General features: G+C 39.9%; 3 protein-coding genes and 1 non-coding gene across 4 annotated transcripts; 2 read left to right on the forward strand and 2 right to left on the reverse strand.

The window, feature by feature from the left end:
• Nucleotides 1-25: 25 nt before the first annotated feature.
• Nucleotides 26-5,729, reverse strand: pllp (plasmolipin). Its single transcript, XM_010883993.3, has 4 exons — nucleotides 5,424-5,729; nucleotides 3,092-3,265; nucleotides 2,206-2,322; nucleotides 26-1,187 (listed from the first exon to the last, which is right to left on the reverse strand). The coding sequence occupies exons 1-4, from the start codon at nucleotides 5,565-5,567 to the stop codon at nucleotides 1,083-1,085; spliced, it is 540 nt and encodes a 179-aa protein (XP_010882295.1). The 5' UTR covers nucleotides 5,568-5,729; the 3' UTR covers nucleotides 26-1,082.
• A 3,611-nt stretch (nucleotides 5,730-9,340) lies between these two features.
• Nucleotides 9,341-9,423, forward strand: trnal-cag. Its single transcript has one exon. It is a non-coding gene; the product is annotated as a tRNA-Leu (tRNA).
• Nucleotides 9,424-12,101: 2,678 nt separating this feature from the next.
• Nucleotides 12,102-18,760, forward strand: tgm2l (transglutaminase 2, like). The gene is made up of 13 exons (XM_020040449.2): nucleotides 12,102-12,207; nucleotides 12,703-12,873; nucleotides 13,014-13,244; nucleotides 13,869-13,987; nucleotides 14,530-14,658; nucleotides 14,745-14,922; nucleotides 15,057-15,195; nucleotides 15,291-15,394; nucleotides 15,527-15,769; nucleotides 16,584-16,850; nucleotides 17,017-17,177; nucleotides 17,276-17,412; nucleotides 18,256-18,760. Exons 1-13 carry the CDS (start codon nucleotides 12,192-12,194, stop codon nucleotides 18,401-18,403), a joined length of 2,043 nt encoding a protein of 680 aa, XP_019896008.2. The 5' UTR covers nucleotides 12,102-12,191; the 3' UTR covers nucleotides 18,404-18,760.
• On the reverse strand, nucleotides 18,725-19,810 carry exosc6 (exosome component 6). The gene is given in 1 exon segment (NM_001310967.1): nucleotides 18,725-19,810. A coding segment is annotated over 1 exon segment (834 nt). The 5' UTR covers nucleotides 19,708-19,810; the 3' UTR covers nucleotides 18,725-18,873.
• Between the last annotated feature and the right edge of the window lie 11 nt (nucleotides 19,811-19,821).

A 19,821-nucleotide genomic window follows, 5' to 3' on the forward strand; every position in this document is an offset into this window, starting at 1 on the left:
ATGATACCCCATAATGACAAAGCAGAAACAGGTTTTTAGAAATGTTTGCACATTTATAAAAAAAAAAAAAGAAAAAATATCACAATTACATTTTTATTCAGATCTATTGCTATCACACCTGCAACTGAGCTTAGATGCATCCTGATTCCATTGATCATCCTTGATGTTTCTACAACTCTGGTAAATTCAGTGGACTGGAAATGATTTGCAAAGACACACCAGTCTATATAACGTCCCAAAAGCCATGCAATGGCTTCTGAGACAGGATTGTATCTAGGCACAGATATTAGGTGGTGTACCAAAAATTGTCTGCAGCATTGAAGGGCCCAAAGAAAACTGTGGTCATCTTAAATGGAAGAAGTTTGGAACCACCACCACTATTCCAAGAACCGACCAAACAGAGCAACTTGGGGAGAAGGGCCTTTGTCAGGGAGGTGACCAAGAACCTGATGGTCATTGACAGAGCTCCAGAGTTCCTGTGTGGAGATGGAAGAACATTCCAGAAGGACAACATCTCTGCCGCACTTCACCAATCAGGCCTTTATGGTGGGTGGCCAGATGGAAGAAACTCCTCAGTAAAACACGACAGTCTGCTTGTAGTCAGCTTAGACCATGAGAATCAAGATTCTCTGTTTTGATTAATCCAGATTGAATTATTTGGTCTGATTGCACAAAAACATGTTTTTGCTTGGTCTTTATAGGATGTTGTGTGTAGATTGATATGGAAAAAATCCACTGAATCCATCTTAGAATTAGGCTGTAAGAAAATTTGGAAAAGGTGAGGTGGTCTGAATACTTTCCGAATGCCCTGTATGTGAGTGTCATGAGTGTGACGATGATGGATGTGCAGAGGTAGGAGGACAATAGTGACATACTTAGAAAAGGCCTGCAAAATGCTTATATTATTAATTCCGGTCAAACGCAAACATAAAAATGATTGTCCAGCTTTTTAAACAGTCCAGTGAATTAAAAAAATAATCCTTGTCCAGTTTCTGGAAACTCCTCTTGTCACACTGTTGTGGTCATGTTGTGCACCAGTCTCTCTGTGGGGGAGGTTTCTCAGAACAGGCAGTAGAGTAGTCCTATGCAGGTCCAGAGTGGCTGGCTGCATTACCTCCATCCTTCCACATCAGGTAGGAAAAGAAGGTGCTGGCTCCATATAACAGAGTCACCACAATGCCAAAAAACTGAGCAAGAGGCATGTGAAAAGAATGTAATTATTATTAACTGGAGATGCAGTGCATGCTTGCATAGATTATTTTTCAAGTTATTTCATTGACTGGCATTGTGGATGACAGGCAGGTAGGGTTCCGATTCTGACGGCCTGATCCGTATGGGCCAATTACCTCACCACCATGCCATTCAAAAAACATCACATACAAATGTGGTCAGAGCGTACAATTACAACCAAAATATTCTGTGTACATATACAGCCTGGCACATGACCTACATCAAACAGGGATGTTTGTGAAAACCAGTAGGAGGGGAGTCACCTGGCCACTAATATCCTGTGTCGTAATGTTTTTTAAAGATGCTTTAATTTCCTGTGCATTGTAAAACTTGGTTAGCCCTTGGTCTTGTGCAACAGGCTAGGGCTAGGGCCAATGAGTGACTGCCAGTAATATCAAGGATTTGTCACGTGCCTCATTGTAAATAGCAAAGGGACTCTGGACAATGTTGCCATGGAGAAAGAGACCACACCCTAAAAGCAAGCAAATATTTTCTTACTCTATCTCTAAACCTGTCAGTCAGGTATGTACATGACATATAATCACAGCCTCTTAGTCAAACATTGTTTGAAATAGAAGGGCCAGAATCAAACTTCGATAACTTATCCATTACTGTGGACAAAATGTGGATATCAGCACTTCCTGTTTAAATTGATCTTCTTGGCATATGTACAAATTAATTCAAGCAGATCTTCATAGCATTATGAGGGGAGCGTTTGTCTAAACACTGTTTACTCGTGTGTTTCTGTTATCAACTGAGCAGAACTAGCTAAACCAACTTACAAGCAGTTTTAGGGCCAGTTCCATTTACATTCCAGTCAATCCAGGAAATATAGTGAATACCAATCTACAGTTTTCTTATGATGTTTTTCAAAGAGGAACATTTGAAATTGGAATTTGCTTTACTTTCTGAACAGACTGGTATTTAAATGCAGTTGACCCGAACATTGGATCGGGTGGTCTGTTCCAGACTTACCGCAGCCGCTGCCATGTGGCCGTAGTACTGTGTAAAATAAAAAGGAGTGACTGATGCAGCGTTAGCCAGAAACGCTGTGAGGTACAGGACTGTTGCCACAGCGTTATACCCCATCACCTGCAAGATAGAGAACAGATGCTGATCAACAAAAAAAGTTATGTGATCATCCAACACACACGTTTACTTATTATTTATTGAATATCAAATACAAAACTGCTTTGAACTAAATGTCTTGCAAAGATGCTGCTCACTGTAAAGTACTGTATACAATATATACTAATACACTATATACAGGGCCTTGCAATATTCAGACCCCTGACCAATTCTATCATGTTAATGAATTACAAATGGCACATTGGAATTTGATATAACTCTAAAACTCTAAATCAGTTATTATGAGATGACCTAGGTTTTATGTATCATTTAATAGAAATGTGTATGACTTTTTCTCTCATTTCTGTCAAATGATGTTTGGTCTTAATTTTCCTTCAGACAACCGGACCACCGACCCTTCAATAGTGGGGTTTTCGTCCAGGAAACGTGACAGAAATGGAATCACCAGTGAAGACCAATGGTAAGGTAATGGTAGAGTTCTCAGGAACGTCCACAGCACAGGGTTGGAATACAAGCAACATATATATATATATATATATATATATATATATATATATTTATATTTCCCAACATAAAACCAACCGTACCTACTTACAATAACTGACTTTGAGCTGCAGGGTCTGAGAGCAATATAAAATAAAAATCAAACAGAACAAAATGTTTATGTAGAATTTCTAATTCAGTTATACAAAGCTCCCCTTTCCTACACACGACATAAGCTGCAGTCTGGTCACAGTCACACCAGAGGTTAACAACAGCTTAATACACTCACCACCATTGGCCAGGGCACAGAGCTGAATTTGTGATGGACACCAAAGAAGAGAATGAAGAAGAGGACTATGGTGAGCACCCACAGTGCCACGGCAACAAACATCACCCAGCCATAAGCAGGAATGGTTGTGTAGACTGCACTAGCAATCAGAGCCCAATGTAGCAGGCCAAGACCCTAAAGAGAGTGAAACCCACAGATAAATATTCTGAAGAACCCTCCATTTACGTAGGTTCTAATCAATGTGGCCTTGTGCTTCACAACATTTTGCAGGTTTTACTTACCCATCTCGGAGGCAAAAATTTAACTGGTTTTCTCAATGGAGAGGGCAGAGCTAACTTCCTAACTCTGAAGAACCTCAAATTACAGTTTACATTTAAAATGTTTAAGGTTTGGGAAAGGTTAAGCGTTTAGTGTATAGGTAGGGTAGGGGCAAGCACAGACATTTTTCTTCAGAAGATTTGGTTTTTCATTTTTGAGTAAGTAAAACACACATCCTGTTTTTCATTCTAGATAAATTCAGTAATCAGTAATGTACATTATCCCCTGAGCACTGATCAGCAACACAGACAAGAATGTAATAGTTCGGTAGAGAGCATTGACAACAGTTCTTAGTTCCCCAGATCAGGAGGGCATGCAATTGAACTCCTTCTCAGTTTATAAAGATAATTCATTATGTATTCAGGGACAAAGTGTGGATCCACATGTTATAGCATACACCTGACACCTGGTAAACATATAAAGACGGACTACAACGAGGAAGTACAGGAATAGTCATAAAAGGTTTCTTTCATAAGTATCCTCTGGGTCCCCAGAAAGGATTGAAAATTCCTCCCTTGTATTGCATCTTTAATTTATTATGACAACTTTCAAATGCATGTGGATTATAAATAGTTAGGTTTTTTAAATGTTTATTTAAAATGTGTTATATTACATGATGGCTTATAGAGTGTATTAATAATGAACCATAGGGGACCATATTGTTACATAACATTGAGATGTCAGTCATTGGTAATAACTTTTTTCTACTCTCTAATGAATGTCTAATGAGAGTGAATGTGTTCATATACATTTCACTGTAATCACTTAAATATTCAAGGTGTTAAATTAGCTTTAAAGGGTCCGGTCATATTTCTGGCTACAGTGTTGAATGAAACAGTTAGTTATGTGGATAAGTCTGTGGCATGGTTTGTTTGTTTAAGTTATGTCAATTTAAGCTCTGCTGGAATTCTTTTGGACATACGTTTTCAGTATCTTAGTGAACCATCAACAATCAAATGTAATATAATTAATAATAGAAGATCCATTATATTGGGTTTTATTATGTTATAGTAGCAATATGATGTCATGCCTAATGAGATCCATTTAATAATTGAAAGGGCTTGCAAAGGTGTATCATGATGCCTAGTAAATATAATCACATGTGAGAGTTAGTCACACTTGTGAGATTTTATTACTGGGTAGGACAGCCATTTGCCTCCATCCGTTCCAATGTTCAAAGCGTTGTGCATTCAGTTCCGTGTGTTGTAGAGCGGTTATTTGAGTATTTGTGTCCATTCTGTCATCTTGAATGAGTCTGGTCAATATCCTCTGCTCGTTTTCATAAACGAGAGGTTTTTCCTTCAGAACCACCGCTCAAAATAGTTTTGTTTTTCACAATATCCTCTGTAAACTTGAGAGGCTGCAGTGTTTGAAAATCCCTGGAGCTCTGCTGTTTCTGAGATGCTGGAACCACCACTTATGTTTGTATGAAGGGGGAACCACCACTTATGTTTGTATGAAGGGGGAACCACCACTTATGTTTGTATGAAGGGGGAACCACCACTTATGTTTGTATGAAGGGGGAACCACCACTTATGTTTGTATGAAGGGGGAACCACCACTTATGTTTGTATGAAGGGGGAACCACCACTTATGTTTGTATGAAGGGGGAACCACCAACAATCATACCACAATGAAAGTCGGTTAGATCACACAACTTCCACATTCCACAAGGTTTTTATCAAACAAGAACCAAACCTCTTGATTATGACTCCGTGCTCTATATACTGATTTGCAGCAACAATATTTTCTGTTTGACGTTTTACGTTAACAAGCGTTTTTACCTAATATAGTGTATATGTTTAAATAAAACAAGCTCTGTCATCAGATTCATATCCAGTGTGTTTCCAGTACCAAATTCTTATAACACAGAAAAACTGTTAGTCCAGAAAGGTAGATTTAGATTCCCACAAGCCCTATTTGATGACTGAGGCAGATGTAACAATCAACGAGGGACATGAAACAAACAGAATGGCTGAAGTAAATACAGGTGAAACCAATGTTTGTCACTCACTATCTCAGCCAGCATGAGGATGCCAGGGATGCCTTTGATCAAGCCCAGGTCCATGGACACACTGGCCAGCTGAAAGCTGGAACTTCCCTGTTGGGCCTGGGGGGAGCTGGTCTCGGTGGCCACCTTCGCTGGAAATGCTGACATCACTACCTCAGATACAGCCTGTATTAGTCCACAATAATCAAGTAAACTATGGTAACAAATTATCAATAACAAATCGATTTTGACCACAGTGACAGAATAGATTACTTCGAGAGCAAAAATATCGGAATGCTCTGCCGTTTATGCCACCTTTCAATGGTCTTCCCTCACTCTCTCTCTCTCTCTCTCTCTCTCTCTCTCTCTTTCTCTTGCACTTCCCATTTCCCTGCTGATGTGGAACCTCGTAGTTACAAATTGATAACAGTCACCTGTTCGAGCACAGGAATGCAGGTAGGCCTATACTAATGTCACTATCTCCCATTTAGCTTTGAGACTCAACCATAGTTAGTTATAATTGGGTTACTTGAAGCCATTCATTACACAGAGATTGAAATGTTTGTGTTGAATGCTATCCCGTCCTTTAATTGTAAATCATTTAAAACTGTACTTTTTAAATATTAAAATTAAAATGATATAGTGGAGCATATGCAGTCGCAGTTAGTCACAAGATGTTTGCAGTTCAGATTATGATCACCATGTTTTTTACAAGTGGGAAGATTTTTTTCCATTTTAAATTCCTTTTAAAATCCTTTTTTTACTGTAATAGTTTTCCAATACATTGTATAAAAATAAATACATTTTAAACATCGGTCAATATTTTTAAACAATTTAACTCGCCTGCATAGTGATCAAATTAACGTCTGGGAAGTGTTCATGAATATATAAATGATCTAACAAACAATATATAAATGATCTAACAAACAGCAATCAAAACTTGACCAAGCATAATGTCAATACTGAAACCTGTTTGCTTAATTTGTTCAAGTAAATGTTTGCTTGTGTTGTTGTTTGTTGGCAACTGTGGTATTAGTGGAATGGACACGTCCGTTGTGTAGATTATGTAGACCTCATCGATTGTTTCCAAGGTATTGTGCAATATATTGGTGTTTATTTCCTAATTAACTTGGTGATGTCACAAGGCTTGCCAAATCTTCACCAAAACCTACTGTTTAGAAGGTCAAGTGTATATTATATTTTCAGTTACCAACTATTAGGAAATAACATTAATTAAAATAAATGACACTTTTACAGGTTTCTATAAGCTGTATAAAATGATACAAAACATGGGGAAGTGATGTTAACAACAATGGGCCTTTAACAAAATGTGTTACTAAATTTATGATTTGAGGTTAAAAAAAGTAATTATAGTCTTCATTGCTTGAGGTTGGTCAAAAAATGAGTCAGATTCTTGTCATGTCAATAAGCCGAGATCAAGACAGCTGGAAACAAACTCCAACTCTCGCTTTATAGCGCAAAGAACAATAATTTTTACAAACGCTGGATGGCTGACAGAAGGTGCTCTTTGGAAGCCGTCAGTCAATAATGATTGAGTCTTGCAATCATTATTTCTTTGGCCTGCTAATCATTTTAAACAAGATTTAGTTCTCAATTGAGTTAACTACATAAATATAATAATAATAGTAATAAAGAAAATATGTTAGCTAGCACCATTGGTCTATAGGTGAATGTGTAATTGTAATTGATGTAAAAGTGTAATTGATGTAATTAATCTGGGTATTTTTTGATATTGTGAGTTTTTTTATGAAAATGTGTTTGTCTGCTTGATCTGCTATTTGAACAAACTTCTCTGTGTTCACAGACCCCATTTCTGTGAATAGCCATGTCTATGCAGATTAACACATTGGTATATATTTATTTACAAAGTGATTCTTAGGAAACTCCCAGTTTATTTATGCTCTTACATTGTCCAGCAGACAAATGTTAAATACTGCTTGCGCTCTCTTAGCTGTATATTGTTGATCGTTCCTAAGACATGTACTGGAGTAGGGAAAAAGCATTCCAGTGCTGTGCACCTTCCACCTGGAATGAACTAGAAAATATTTTAAAATTAGATTATCTAGTAACTATGATTGATTTTAAGACCAAAATCAAATTTATGATAGGTACTGAAATGGGGTGCTGTAAATGCTTTGAATCTTAATCTTAACTAGGAACGGTGGTAATTTATGTTTATGAGCTGTAACTTTTGTGTGCTGCTACTTTGGCCTGGTCCCACTTGGAAAATAGATTTTTAATCTCAATGTGGCTAACTTGGTTAAATAAAAGGTCAAATAAAATAAACAAAACAAAAATTGTCATATATGTCTCAATCTCATTATATTCTATGTTTTCTTTGACAGTCTTAAACCTTTTAACTGATCATGATATGTGATGTGTGATCAAAGTGTTCACTGCAAACACAAGTGTGCTTGAAGAAATATAGTTAATTAATTCAATGAGAATTAATCAAATTGATGTAAGGAAATTTACTTTTAACTTACATTATTCTTTCTAATCAAGCCTAGTGGTTTCTCCAAATATTAATTTGGGCTAATAAAATTACAGCTATTTATGCTTGAAATATACTCAATCTATTTCAAATATATAATATATTTGAAAAACATTAGTGGTATATTTTCAGTTTGCTAAAGAAGGAAATAAGTGGGTCCATTTTAACTAACTCCAACAGTTGAGGGAAAGGACATGAGGCACAGAGCAAAGAAAGGTAGTCATTCCATTAATTATCTTGAAATCTTGAACAAAACTAACAAAAGGAGAGAATTACTGCAAACGGATGCTTTCAACACAAACACTGTCTGACCAAACTAAAGGGGAAAAAAAGGGTAACTTAAATAGAATCCCCAATCAGAAGCAATAGGGAGAAGCTGCCTCCAATTGGGGATAATTAAACTTAAGCGCTCAGACACGCCAAGCGGCACCTCTGCAGTCAGGCCCTGACTGTGGCCTCCAAGCACATAGAGATGCTTAGAGGCTCCCAGCCAGGACCTGACACTAATGGGTCCATTTCAACACACATAAGTATCCATATTCATATTTTAATATTATTTTAATAATTTTTAGTGTACTAAAGTACAAGATAAGTGGTTCCAAAACATACACTTTAAGTATACTGATTTTTCATCTGTACAATTCTAACCTTTATAAGTATCTGTTGAGGGATGCATGCACACACATTCTGTTTTCCCTGCTGCCTCAATAGAAATGAATAAGAACCCAGTCCCATGCTGTTTCTAGCCATGTTAAATGGTTCATAATGTTACACCTAAAGGCCTGCTAATAGTGTTATTACTGCCTGAGTTAAGATCACACACAGACAACGTGTTGTATTTGTAATAATGACTGTACTTGAGTGAACCTCTTAAAATATTTTATGTTTGAGAAACTCATTTCAACAATAGCATTGTGTAGGGGCAGATACACAAGCATTTGGTAGAACCATTACAAAATATATCATAATGTGTATGCAACCAATTAAACTAAGCAAAGTTTGGATCAACATTATAAAAAATGCTCCTTAAGTCATTTCATCCTGCCGCCGGGCCTGATAATATCATTGTATCTATTAATTATTATTTTCAAATTCAAAGAAAGAATTGTACAATGTGAATTGAACATAATTAGCCATTCGTTTCTAGGGTGTTTGAATAATTAATAAATCAATAATAATCCTGACAGAGGACAGTTGAGCATCATCAAGTTAAAGCTCTAATCAATTGGAGAACGCGTCCGTGTACACGTGGTAACGTTAGTCAAGAATTACATATTGTAGCACTAGTCAGGTCGTTACAGTATTATGCTACGGCTTTAGGTACTTCATCTTTACATATTTTCGTATTCACTGTCATATGACTCTGACCACAATATTTTCGATGTGTGAGAGACAAATACTATCGTGTATTTCTTTACGGATGTGTGTCAGGATGGCCGAGCGGTCTAAGGCGCTGCGTTCAGGTCGCAGTCTCCCCTGGAGGCGTGGGTTCGAATCCCACTTCTGACAATGTTTTTTGAGCAAGAGTTCTGATTTGCTAAGATTAGTAATATTTTACCGAAGGTTCATGCGAAACGCTTCGTAAGGCAGAGGTATGTATGTGAACATGTTTATTTTTCATGCAACCAAATAAAAATGTGTGTAGATATGCCACGATTGTTTACGAAGCTTGTTTGTGACCGGTTGTAGTGACGCTGTTATGACTCTATTGAAAACACCGACATTTTTTAAATTTGACAAGCAACATTAGTTTATTTTGCTCTCATATTGAAAGACTGACACGCTGAGAACGTGACAAGGATCATTCATACATTTTTCGAAGTGGGTGCAGATGTACAGCCTAAACTATGAAGGCGAAGATAAATAAAACGGTTTTTTAAGTGAATGTTGAAGTATTGATTCTCATTCTCAGCTTTTATTTGTAATGGTATTTGTGTACAGTTGTCTATAATCATTCCCCTTATTTCACAGCTTTGAGACAGATTTCTTTAATGTCCAAATTAACAATTAAGTTGTTGATTATAGAGCTGGAGCTAAACCATCATCTGCTATTATTTTCTTTCATCTGACGATAGGACAATGGTCACTAATAATCAGTGGAAAAACACCACATGGAGCATATCCAAATTTACTTTAATGGTAATCGACTGGGGTCAAGTTTAAATCAGTATAAATTATTTTTACAGTCAGAGTCCCATGTTCCCTAATCTGAATTTTACAATGGGACATCCTTGACTTTTCTCAAAAATGTGGCTTCTTACAAAATCGAATGTCACAACAAATGAATGACTACTTCAGTTACATTCGTGGATTAGGAATACAGTGATGGTTGAATTTTGTCTGTGATGAACACAAGCTTCAGAGGAGCTGTTTGAAGGAAGGCAGGTTATTTTTCAAAGCAGTGATTCACTTACTGATAAAGCATGAAAATAGGAACATACTAAAAAATAAAGTACTTTAAAAATTATTACGTCTCAGATATAGGAAAGAGACATCAACACCATCCTTTATAAAATGATAATGAAATGACACCATGATGATTTATGAAATCCATTATGCACAACCCTGTTTCCAAAAAATTTGGGACGCTGCGTAAAATGTAAATAAAAACAGAATGCAAACTTTAAAACTTGTCTTTCATCTAAGAATCCTCCATTTGCAGCAATTACAGCCTTGCAGAGGCTAGTTGTCAATTTGTTGAGATAATAGGAAGAGATTTCACCCCATGCTTCCTGAATCACCTCCCACAAGTTGGATTGGCTTGATGGGCATTTCTTACACACCACACGGTCAAGCTTCTCCCATAGGGTTGAGATCCAGTGACTGTGCTGGCCACTCCATTATAGGCAGAATTCCAGGTGACTACTTCTTCCCTAAATAGTTTTTGCATAGTTTGGAGCTGTGCTTTGGGTCATTCTCCTGTTATAAGAGGAAATTGGCTCCAGTCAAGCGCCGTCCACAGGGTATGGCATGGCGTTGCAAAATGGAGTGATAGCCTTCCTTCATCAAGATACCATTTACCCTTTACAACTCTCCCACATCACCACAACCAAAGCTCCCCCAGACCATCACATTGCCTTCAATGTATATATATAGTAGGAGCCCTGTATGTATTTTATATTATATATATATATATATATATATATATATATATATATCAATCCATCTCAAGAACACTGAAAATAAGTGTATATTGTATTTAAGCTTGGAAATGAAGGGAACATACTTTTGAGGGTGAAAACCTGGTTGATACCTCTGGCTATGTCATCACTATACCCCAGACCTGACCTTTGTATCCTGTCAGATTGTTAATATATCCGCCATGAGCTTCCTAGAATAGAGTCACAGAGTGTAGTCATACTGGGCACCTATCGAAATCATCATCAACTGGATGTTAAGAGGAGGAAGTCACTCTGGACACCTCATTTTCCCGAAACCTGACTTTCACAACATTCTGCAGGTTAGTGTCTAACATGCTTCTGTCTCTCTGTTGGGTGAGGCAGAAAAATCCATGGGTTGTTTGCCCCCTGTGTCAGTCAGCAGGACAGAGGGACTTCTGTGTGTCAGCAAAAGCAAGCACCACCCAAATAATGTCACAGCACAGTGAGAATCTGATGCCATCAAAGTGATTTGAGAGGTTATTGTCCTGTCCACTTTCCTCTCAGACAATACCAGAGGGGTCATTTCTTATTTATAGTTAATGAGAATTAACAAAATATTTCACACATTGTAGCATGGGGTCATGCTGCCATGGTGAAAAAAAATGTCTCACATTGTAATCCTTTTGTGTCTCATATCTCCACAAACACACCCCTCCACACTCAGTTTCATTACTCTGTTATTTAAGGTTGTATAATAAAAAACAGTATACAAAGAGAGTATAATCTATATTCGTTTTTTTGTATTGCATTTGTATTGCACTGTTTTCTGGATCTTCTACAAGTATGAGGTCAGGCAGGATTCTTTTTTTTATTTTAAAATAAATGAATCATGTCACACCTGAAAAAATATACACATAACAAAAACGATTTACACAAGCCCAAAAACCTATTTCCATTGTGGACGTTCTGAGTAAATGGGAGGTGTGTTTTAGCGTGTGTTGAAGCACTGGGATGGGGCCAGTCTTTCCCAGTATAAATACAGGATCCTGGTAGAGACAAGGCTAGAACGTGAGTCCACTTCAGGACTGTGTGAAAAAAGAAGAGTCTTACCATAAACTCTGGGAGCACTACAGAAAAGTGAGGATTCACTGACAATTTATTCCCAAAGAGTGGAAAATGGCTGGCCAAAACGGTAAGTGGTACTGTATGTATAACAATAAACGTAATCACAATATTAACAATGTCTTTATTTTTTGTAGCTCTTTTCATTCAAAGTAAATCTCAAAGATGCTTTAATAACAAGCAAAAAGAAGATGAGTGTTCTGGCAGTAGCAGGACTAAGAGGATGTGTTCCATTGCTAACTGAGTGTTGAGGCAGTTCAAAAGCCAGTTGCACAGAGGCAGAGGGGTTGTTGATTTTATAATACAATAAGGGATAAGCATAGTACCGTACTCAGTATAAGACACACCCTCAAGATATAAGCCTGGTCAATTTGTATTCTTTAAGGAGTCCCATTCAATTGATTGCAAACTAGGGGTAGCTAATCAAGCCAGAAAACTGTCCAATATCTTATTAAAATATATATTTTTAAATCACTAAAACATATGTGCATATATACTGTCTATATTGTGATACAGTATGTTTTTCTTACCATTGACAAACTTTTTCCCTTACATTGTGTTCCAGGCATATTCATGGGGATTGACCTGCGCTGCCAGGTGAACAACCACACCCATCGTACAGAGGAGATGGACCTAGAAAGGCTGCTTGTCCGTAGGGGACAGCCCTTCTCCCTCGCCTTACAGTGCTCCACACCCCTAAACCCTGAAAACAAACTAGCCATGGTCCTGCACCTGGGTAGGTGAACATCTCAAGAACGACAGCTGTCCTCTTCAGTCAGCTTTATTGTCTATATAATTAAACAGTGGGAGCAGGTTCAGCTATGTTTAATAAAACGGCATGAAAAAAAGGTCTACATGTGTGTGTTTGGTGTTTAGGTAAGGAAGGTCAGGTGGTGGTGAAGGTGCTGGAGACCCGTGCTGTTCATGATAAGTGGTGGTTCCGTCAGCAGGGGGCTCAGAGTGAGGTTCTGTTGACGGTCCACAGCCCAGCAGATGCCCCTGTGGGACTCTACAGCATGACTGTGCTGCTCCTCTCCCCTGATGGACACATCCTGGAACAGACCACACTAGAGACATTCTACCTGCTCTTCAATCCCTGGTGCAAAGGTGAGCTCCAGCACAAACACGCACAAAGCAGTAGAATCCCTTGACATAGTTACCTTGCTGAGGTGAACCAATACGGCTCAGGTACGTGTCACAGGTATTAATGACTGTGAGCAGGTCGGGGGACTTGGCTTCTGTTGTTTATCAGAGGGGATATTTTCCCTCAGCCCTATGTTCCCAGGGGGCCCCAAATGGTGTAGTAGAATTTCCCAGGAACATCTGTAGTCCCTTTACAAAGCTTCTCTTTGCCTTCAAACAGAATGTTCAAGACTAGGCACTAAATTACTCTGTGAGAAAAGTATATTTCAACACAGAAAATAATACAATTACAGCCTGAATCTTTTTTTGATAACTTCACAATAACTTTATACAAAATTTCAATTGACACATCCTTCAGAATTGAATATTATTAAAAATATTAAAAATAAATATTGGTTGATGAATATAAGGGGCCACACATTTTTCAATGGGTTCACAGGCCAAAAAGTTGGGACAGATACATTTAAAAATTGGGGAAGACTTTGCTGATTAAAAGGTTTTCGGTGGGGTAATATAATATCCCTAAAATAAGGGATATTATGCCGCACATGCTTTCTAACACTAGGTATCTATTTTTCTCCTTTCCAGCTGACTCTGTGTACCTCCCTGATGAGGAGCTACTAGAGGAGTACATCCTGAATGAAAATGGCATCCTTTACCAGGGCTCCTGGAACCAGATCTCCTCACTGCCCTGGAACTTCGGACAGGTAGAAAACCGTACACCTCTGAAGAACAAACCGAAAACCCACCTGACAGAATGGATATATAAATGATCACATTATCAACCAACCAATCCGCTGAGAACCAGAACTCAGTGATGTGCAGTCTGAATGACTCTCAGTTCTGACTGAGGGGTTTTATGGAAGACAAACACAGGGATGTGGGTGCATGCTGGCAGCTGGGGATTGCTGTTGAGTCGGATAGCTTGATGTTGGCCTGTGTGATTTGTCACAGTTTGGTGGCATTCAAGACACTGTGCTCCAGCTGGCTACAGGAATTTATTTGTTGGATGTAAGGCATTTCTACCCTGGATGTGTGAAAAGTCCACCCACACAAACAAGGGTTTGTCTCATCTCAGAGAGTGAGAGAGACTGTAACACTGAAATTAAGATGGCTAAATATCTCCATGTAGGGAAGAGAAAAATACATTGTCACAGTAAACCGAAAACAACTTTTTGTATTTTTACACTGGTTTGTGGTTAGTATGAGTTCATTTAATGGGTATGTAATCCCTTGTCCTTTTTCATAGTTTGAACAAGATGTGGTGGACATCTGTTTTGAAATCCTGGACAACTCACCCTCTGCCCTGAAAAACCCAGAGATGGACACAGCCAATCGAGCAGACCCAGTGTATGTGAGCCGAACAATCACCGCAATGGTATGGTTCACCGCTAGCTTCATTATTTCTACCGCTAGGGAATAACAATCTCAGAGAATTAATTGACCTCCTCTACACGTGTGCAGGTGAACGCCAACGATGATCGTGGCGTGGTGTCAGGCCGCTGGGACGGGAAGTATGACGACGGCGTGCCGCCCACACGGTGGACTGGCAGTGTGCCCATCCTCCGGCGCTGGAGCGAGGCCGGAGCTCAGAGGGTGCGCTACGGACAGTGCTGGGTCTTCTCAGGTGTTGCCTGCACAAGTGAGGAACCCACAGCACACTGACACAGGCCCCGACACCCTTGTAATGTTTTCAGCTCTTCCATTTGGCTCTGGAGTGCTGGAGTGCCAGCCGGTGTTTTCTGATGGACTTCCTTCCTGTCGTCCTCATCGCAGTTCTCCGCTGTCTGGGCGTACCCACTCGCCCTGTTACCAACTACTCCTCTGCCCACGACACCGACGGCAACCTGTGTGTGGACTACCTGTATGACAATCAGCTGGAGAGTGTGTCCGAGGGAAGGAAGGACATGATCTGGTAGACTTCCAAACCTACACTCCATTTGTCCCTTGAGGTATTTTTCAGGCGGACCCCGTGGTGGTTTCCCTCACATCAGTGCTGTACGTTTGTAGGAACTACCACTGTTGGGTGGAGTCCTGGATGGATCGAGAGGATCTTCCTGAAGGCTACGGTGGATGGCAGGCTCTGGACCCCACCCCGCAGGAAAGGAGTGACGGTACCAGTCTCTGTCCCGCTGAGGAGAAGCTCCTATAAGACTATTATACTTGTATACATTTGTTGATGATCTTCTTATCGTCTCATCGTTGTGCACTTCAAATAACTCCTCCATCTCCACCTGGTCTCCTAGGAGTGTACTGTTGTGGGCCCTGTCCAGTGAAGGCAGTGAGGGACGGTGATGTAGGGATTAAGTACGATGCACCGTTCGTGTTCTCTGAGGTTAACGCAGACCTGGTCACCTGGATCGTCTACCCAGATGGCCAACGCTCTCAAGTTTCCCTCAACCAGAAGACGGTTGGCCGAAACATCAGCACCAAGAGTGTGTATGGAGACTACAGAGAGGACATCACTAAACATTACAAATACCCTGAAGGTATTCAGCTTCTTCCTTGAAGCACAATTACTCACACCTGCATAAATACTGGACCAGATGGGAACAGACAAAAATGACTACAGTATCATCCATGACCCACTACATGTACAAACACCATGGATATGGTTAGAGGACTATATACACACTCCTTGGACATGGTTAAATGATTATATACACACCATGTAAATGGTTAAAGGACTATACACACCATGGAGATGGTTAGAGGACTATATACACACCATGGAGATGGTTAGAGGTGAATGAAATATGTAACGGAATTATGAAATATCTGGGTCAATTTCATTACACTTAAGTCCACCTATTACTATTAAAATAGTACTTAACTATTCAGTGTACACAGGTAAAACGTCAGTGGTTAAAAAATAATACACTTAAGTACTTCTTTATTTTGCCTTGGGAAACCCCTGAGGTTACTTATTGCTATTATAAACTGGTTAAAAGTGACTGGTTACAAGTGTCTCATTCAGGGTGAATTAAATGTGAATTAAAAAGCAGGTGGTTTTCACACCACAGGTTTGACATCACATGACCTTTTACTGTTCTAATTTCGCTGTTAACAGATTCATAATAACAATAAGGCACCTTTAAGGTTTGTGGTGCATTTTCGATTTTCCATGGTAAAACACTGAATCCAAGCACTCCGATGCCATGTTGCATTGGTCAAATACAACACCCCCTTGTGGCTCATTGCTGAAATATAGATGTCATTCCAGTCCAGATGTCTATTCAGCTCTATGACACAATCCGCACCACACGGTTCATGTGACAGTATGACTTCCTTGTTTGGAACCAGGTTCAGTGAAGGAGCGTGAGGTGTTTGAGAAGGCAGGCCGCCGGGTGTCTCAGCTGAAGGCAGGGAAAGGACAGCTGGAGCTGAAGATCAAACATGCGCAGGCCATCTTGGGAACAGACTTTGACGTGATAGTGGAGGTGCACAACGTGGGTGGTGAAGACACCGTGGCCCAGCTCACTGTGACATCCAACGCCGTCACCTACAACAGCCTCCACCGAGGGGAGTGCCAGAGGAAGACCGCCAGTCTTACGGTGCCTGCCCAGAAAGGTAGGCCATCGCACAGTCAAATGCTTTTTAAAGCTGATCATGGCGTTTCCAGCACTTTCTGTACTAACCTCGCCGGTGTTCTTGTGTTTCTAGGAACCAAGTACACGATAAGATGGAAAGCGTGTGACTATGACCGACATTCATTGTCCTCTTATGTTATTCTCAGCTCATAAGGAGGTCCTGCGTCTACACTATGACCACTACGGAGCATGTGTGTCTGAGCATAACGTCATCAGGGTCACAGCACTGGTCCAGCCCAGCGGCCAGCAAAGCGCCATCCTGCAGGAGGTCAACATTTCACTGAGCATGCCCCAGCTTCATGTCAAGGTACCATCTGAAATGACTGGCAGAGCAACAATTTTGAAAATTGATACGGAGAAGCATCCCTTCTGATGACGCCTGCACTCACCATTTCCCTGCTCCAGGTGGTGGGAGATGCAGTTGTATCTCGGAAATTGATTGCTCACATCAGCTTCACTAACCCACTGCCCATCACGCTAAGAGGGGGAGTGTTCACTGCAGAGGGGGCGGGGCTGACGTCAGCACGGGAGATTCAAGCACCGTAAGTATCTCTGAATGTGTTGTATTTGAGAGAGCAGATCAACGATCCATTACATGCAGGGAACACTGTTCCAGGAATAAGAGCATGCGGACAATAATCTACTATACATAGACCGTGATCCCTTTTTTCCTAATACCATTTTATTCTAAAACAAAGATGTCTGCCTTTAAATTTCCTGAAGACTGCGCAGCAGGAGATGATTTCAGAAAGGACGACAGTTCAGGGAACTATTGGGTGCCTCAGTAAATTCCTCAGCTGGACTAAGTCTGACCACATTACTTGCGTAAAAAGAACAAGCTCAGTTTTTCTCTCACTTCACCTATTAAACACAAAGAGAGAGCCAGACATACCTTCCTCATCACCAGCCAATGTCAACATAGCTTCAAAACCACAGGACAAATGTTACCACACATACCTCACCTCCAAAAGTTGTTGGCAGGGCTAACATTAGCACTCAGATTAAACACAGGACAATTTCTGTACCTGTTATGAATGGGTGGCTGGGGTAAACGTAACATTCCTTGAATGGTTCAGGCTCCCAATTTGTTATTAAACCATGATTCAGATGGTTTTGCTAAAAAAGAACCACAGAAATATCATAACCCTCACATTTTGGCCAATCATCTCATGTTGCTTAAAAATAAAACATGAGGTTTTAACATTAGGTTATAACATTTCACACATGCTATGTCATAGCAGCACATCATATTTAAAATCCAGCAGACCTCAACTGAATGTCAATGACTGAATGTGAAAAGATTGAGATCTGAACCCTTCAATTACATTATTTGCTAAGTTAAGAGAAATATGGTTGTGGTGAAATAATTTGTCTTTCTTCTGCAGAGGTGACATTGGCCCAGGTCAAGAGGTGAAAGTCAAGTTGTCCTTTAAGCCAACGCGTGCTGGCCTGAGAAAGCTGTTGGTAGATTTTGATGCAGATAGACTCAAGGATGTTAAGGGCATGGCTACTGTTATAGTGCGAAACAAGTAAACTTTGTATTCAACATGTGTATTTTTTTTTATATAAAACATAACCCTGTAAATGCTATGTGAAAATGTGTTGTAATATAATGTCTTTCTTAACTTTTTATGACCGTATTAAGGGACCATTACCTTGCCCAAATGAGCTAAGATTGGACAAAGATGTGCCCCTAAATCCAAAACAATTGTTAAAAGTTCAGACTCACTGTCTGTTCATCTAATTACAAATGTAAGGGACTCATATCTACATTATATTGCAAACTATTTAGAAGCACATATTGTGCAACGCTGTACCTTTGTTCTTAATCATTTCATATTCACACCAACATGTCTGAGCGTACATTTTTAATAAATGATTTCTTTATAAGTGTATGTATGAAGTAATTCTGTCAAAACAAACAGTAAAATGAGAAATGTCATATTTTTACAAAAGCATTAATCAAATCTATGAAGCCTGACATAATGAAACACTACAGTCGATCAGTTTTCTGATGGTGGTGCTTTTCTTCGCACAGCCTTGGTTAGAGCTTGCTGAATGACAGGGTACAGTTTGAAGCACCCTTCAATGCAAGTGCGCACACCCCCAGTCAGGATGTCCTCACCCATCTCGCCATCCGACTGCAGTCCAGAAATCTGGTTCAAACTAGGCAGAAATGCAACCGTTAGGCTACCGAAATTATCCCCAGATCCAGATGCCAAGTTGCATCCATTTTCCTCCAGATAGGTTGGGTCGATGAGGTATGTGGCACTTTCTTGACGGATTGAACATCCAAGAACAAGATCGTACATCTCAATGCCCGCGTCCGCAAGCGCCATAGACGCACAGGTGACTGCATGTGCCAAAACGGAGCCGTCGTTTTCTAGGACCATCACATTCACTTCAATCTGAGAGCGAGGGTACTTGTGTAAACACACTCCTGGTCTCAGGCTCTCTAACAGCATCAGCGACAAATCCTTTTCATCGCTACCTTGAATCCACGAACCCCTCTCTCGACAAGAGAAAGGTGCAAATCTCATGTCAGTCATGAGTCTACCGGATTTCATATCGGTCTCATCCTTGCGCTCCATCTCTCTCGGTCCGTAAACACAGCAGATGAGTTTCGTATTCCCGGCTTCAATGTAGGCTGAACCTTTGGCTTGACTGATCAACCCACATCGAACAAAAACGGATCGGACATCCACTTGACCACGTTGCCTACCATCTACCCTTGCGTCTTTCTGAGTAAATGACTTATTTGCTGCGGTTTTACACAGAAAGAGAGATGGACTTTGAGAGACCTCCGGACCACGTACCCTTTTTGTATCAACCGGCATGGTTGGGACGTATTCTAAAAGTTGTTTTAATCTCCGACCTCGTGCAATGTTTGTTGAAATATTCTCTATTTAGGGACTTTTGGAGGAAATGATCACATGGCGTAGTGTGCTCAA

This window comes from Esox lucius, chromosome 19 (assembly GCF_011004845.1).
Source record: "Esox lucius isolate fEsoLuc1 chromosome 19, fEsoLuc1.pri, whole genome shotgun sequence".
Taxonomy (NCBI): Eukaryota; Metazoa; Chordata; class Actinopteri; order Esociformes; family Esocidae; genus Esox; species Esox lucius.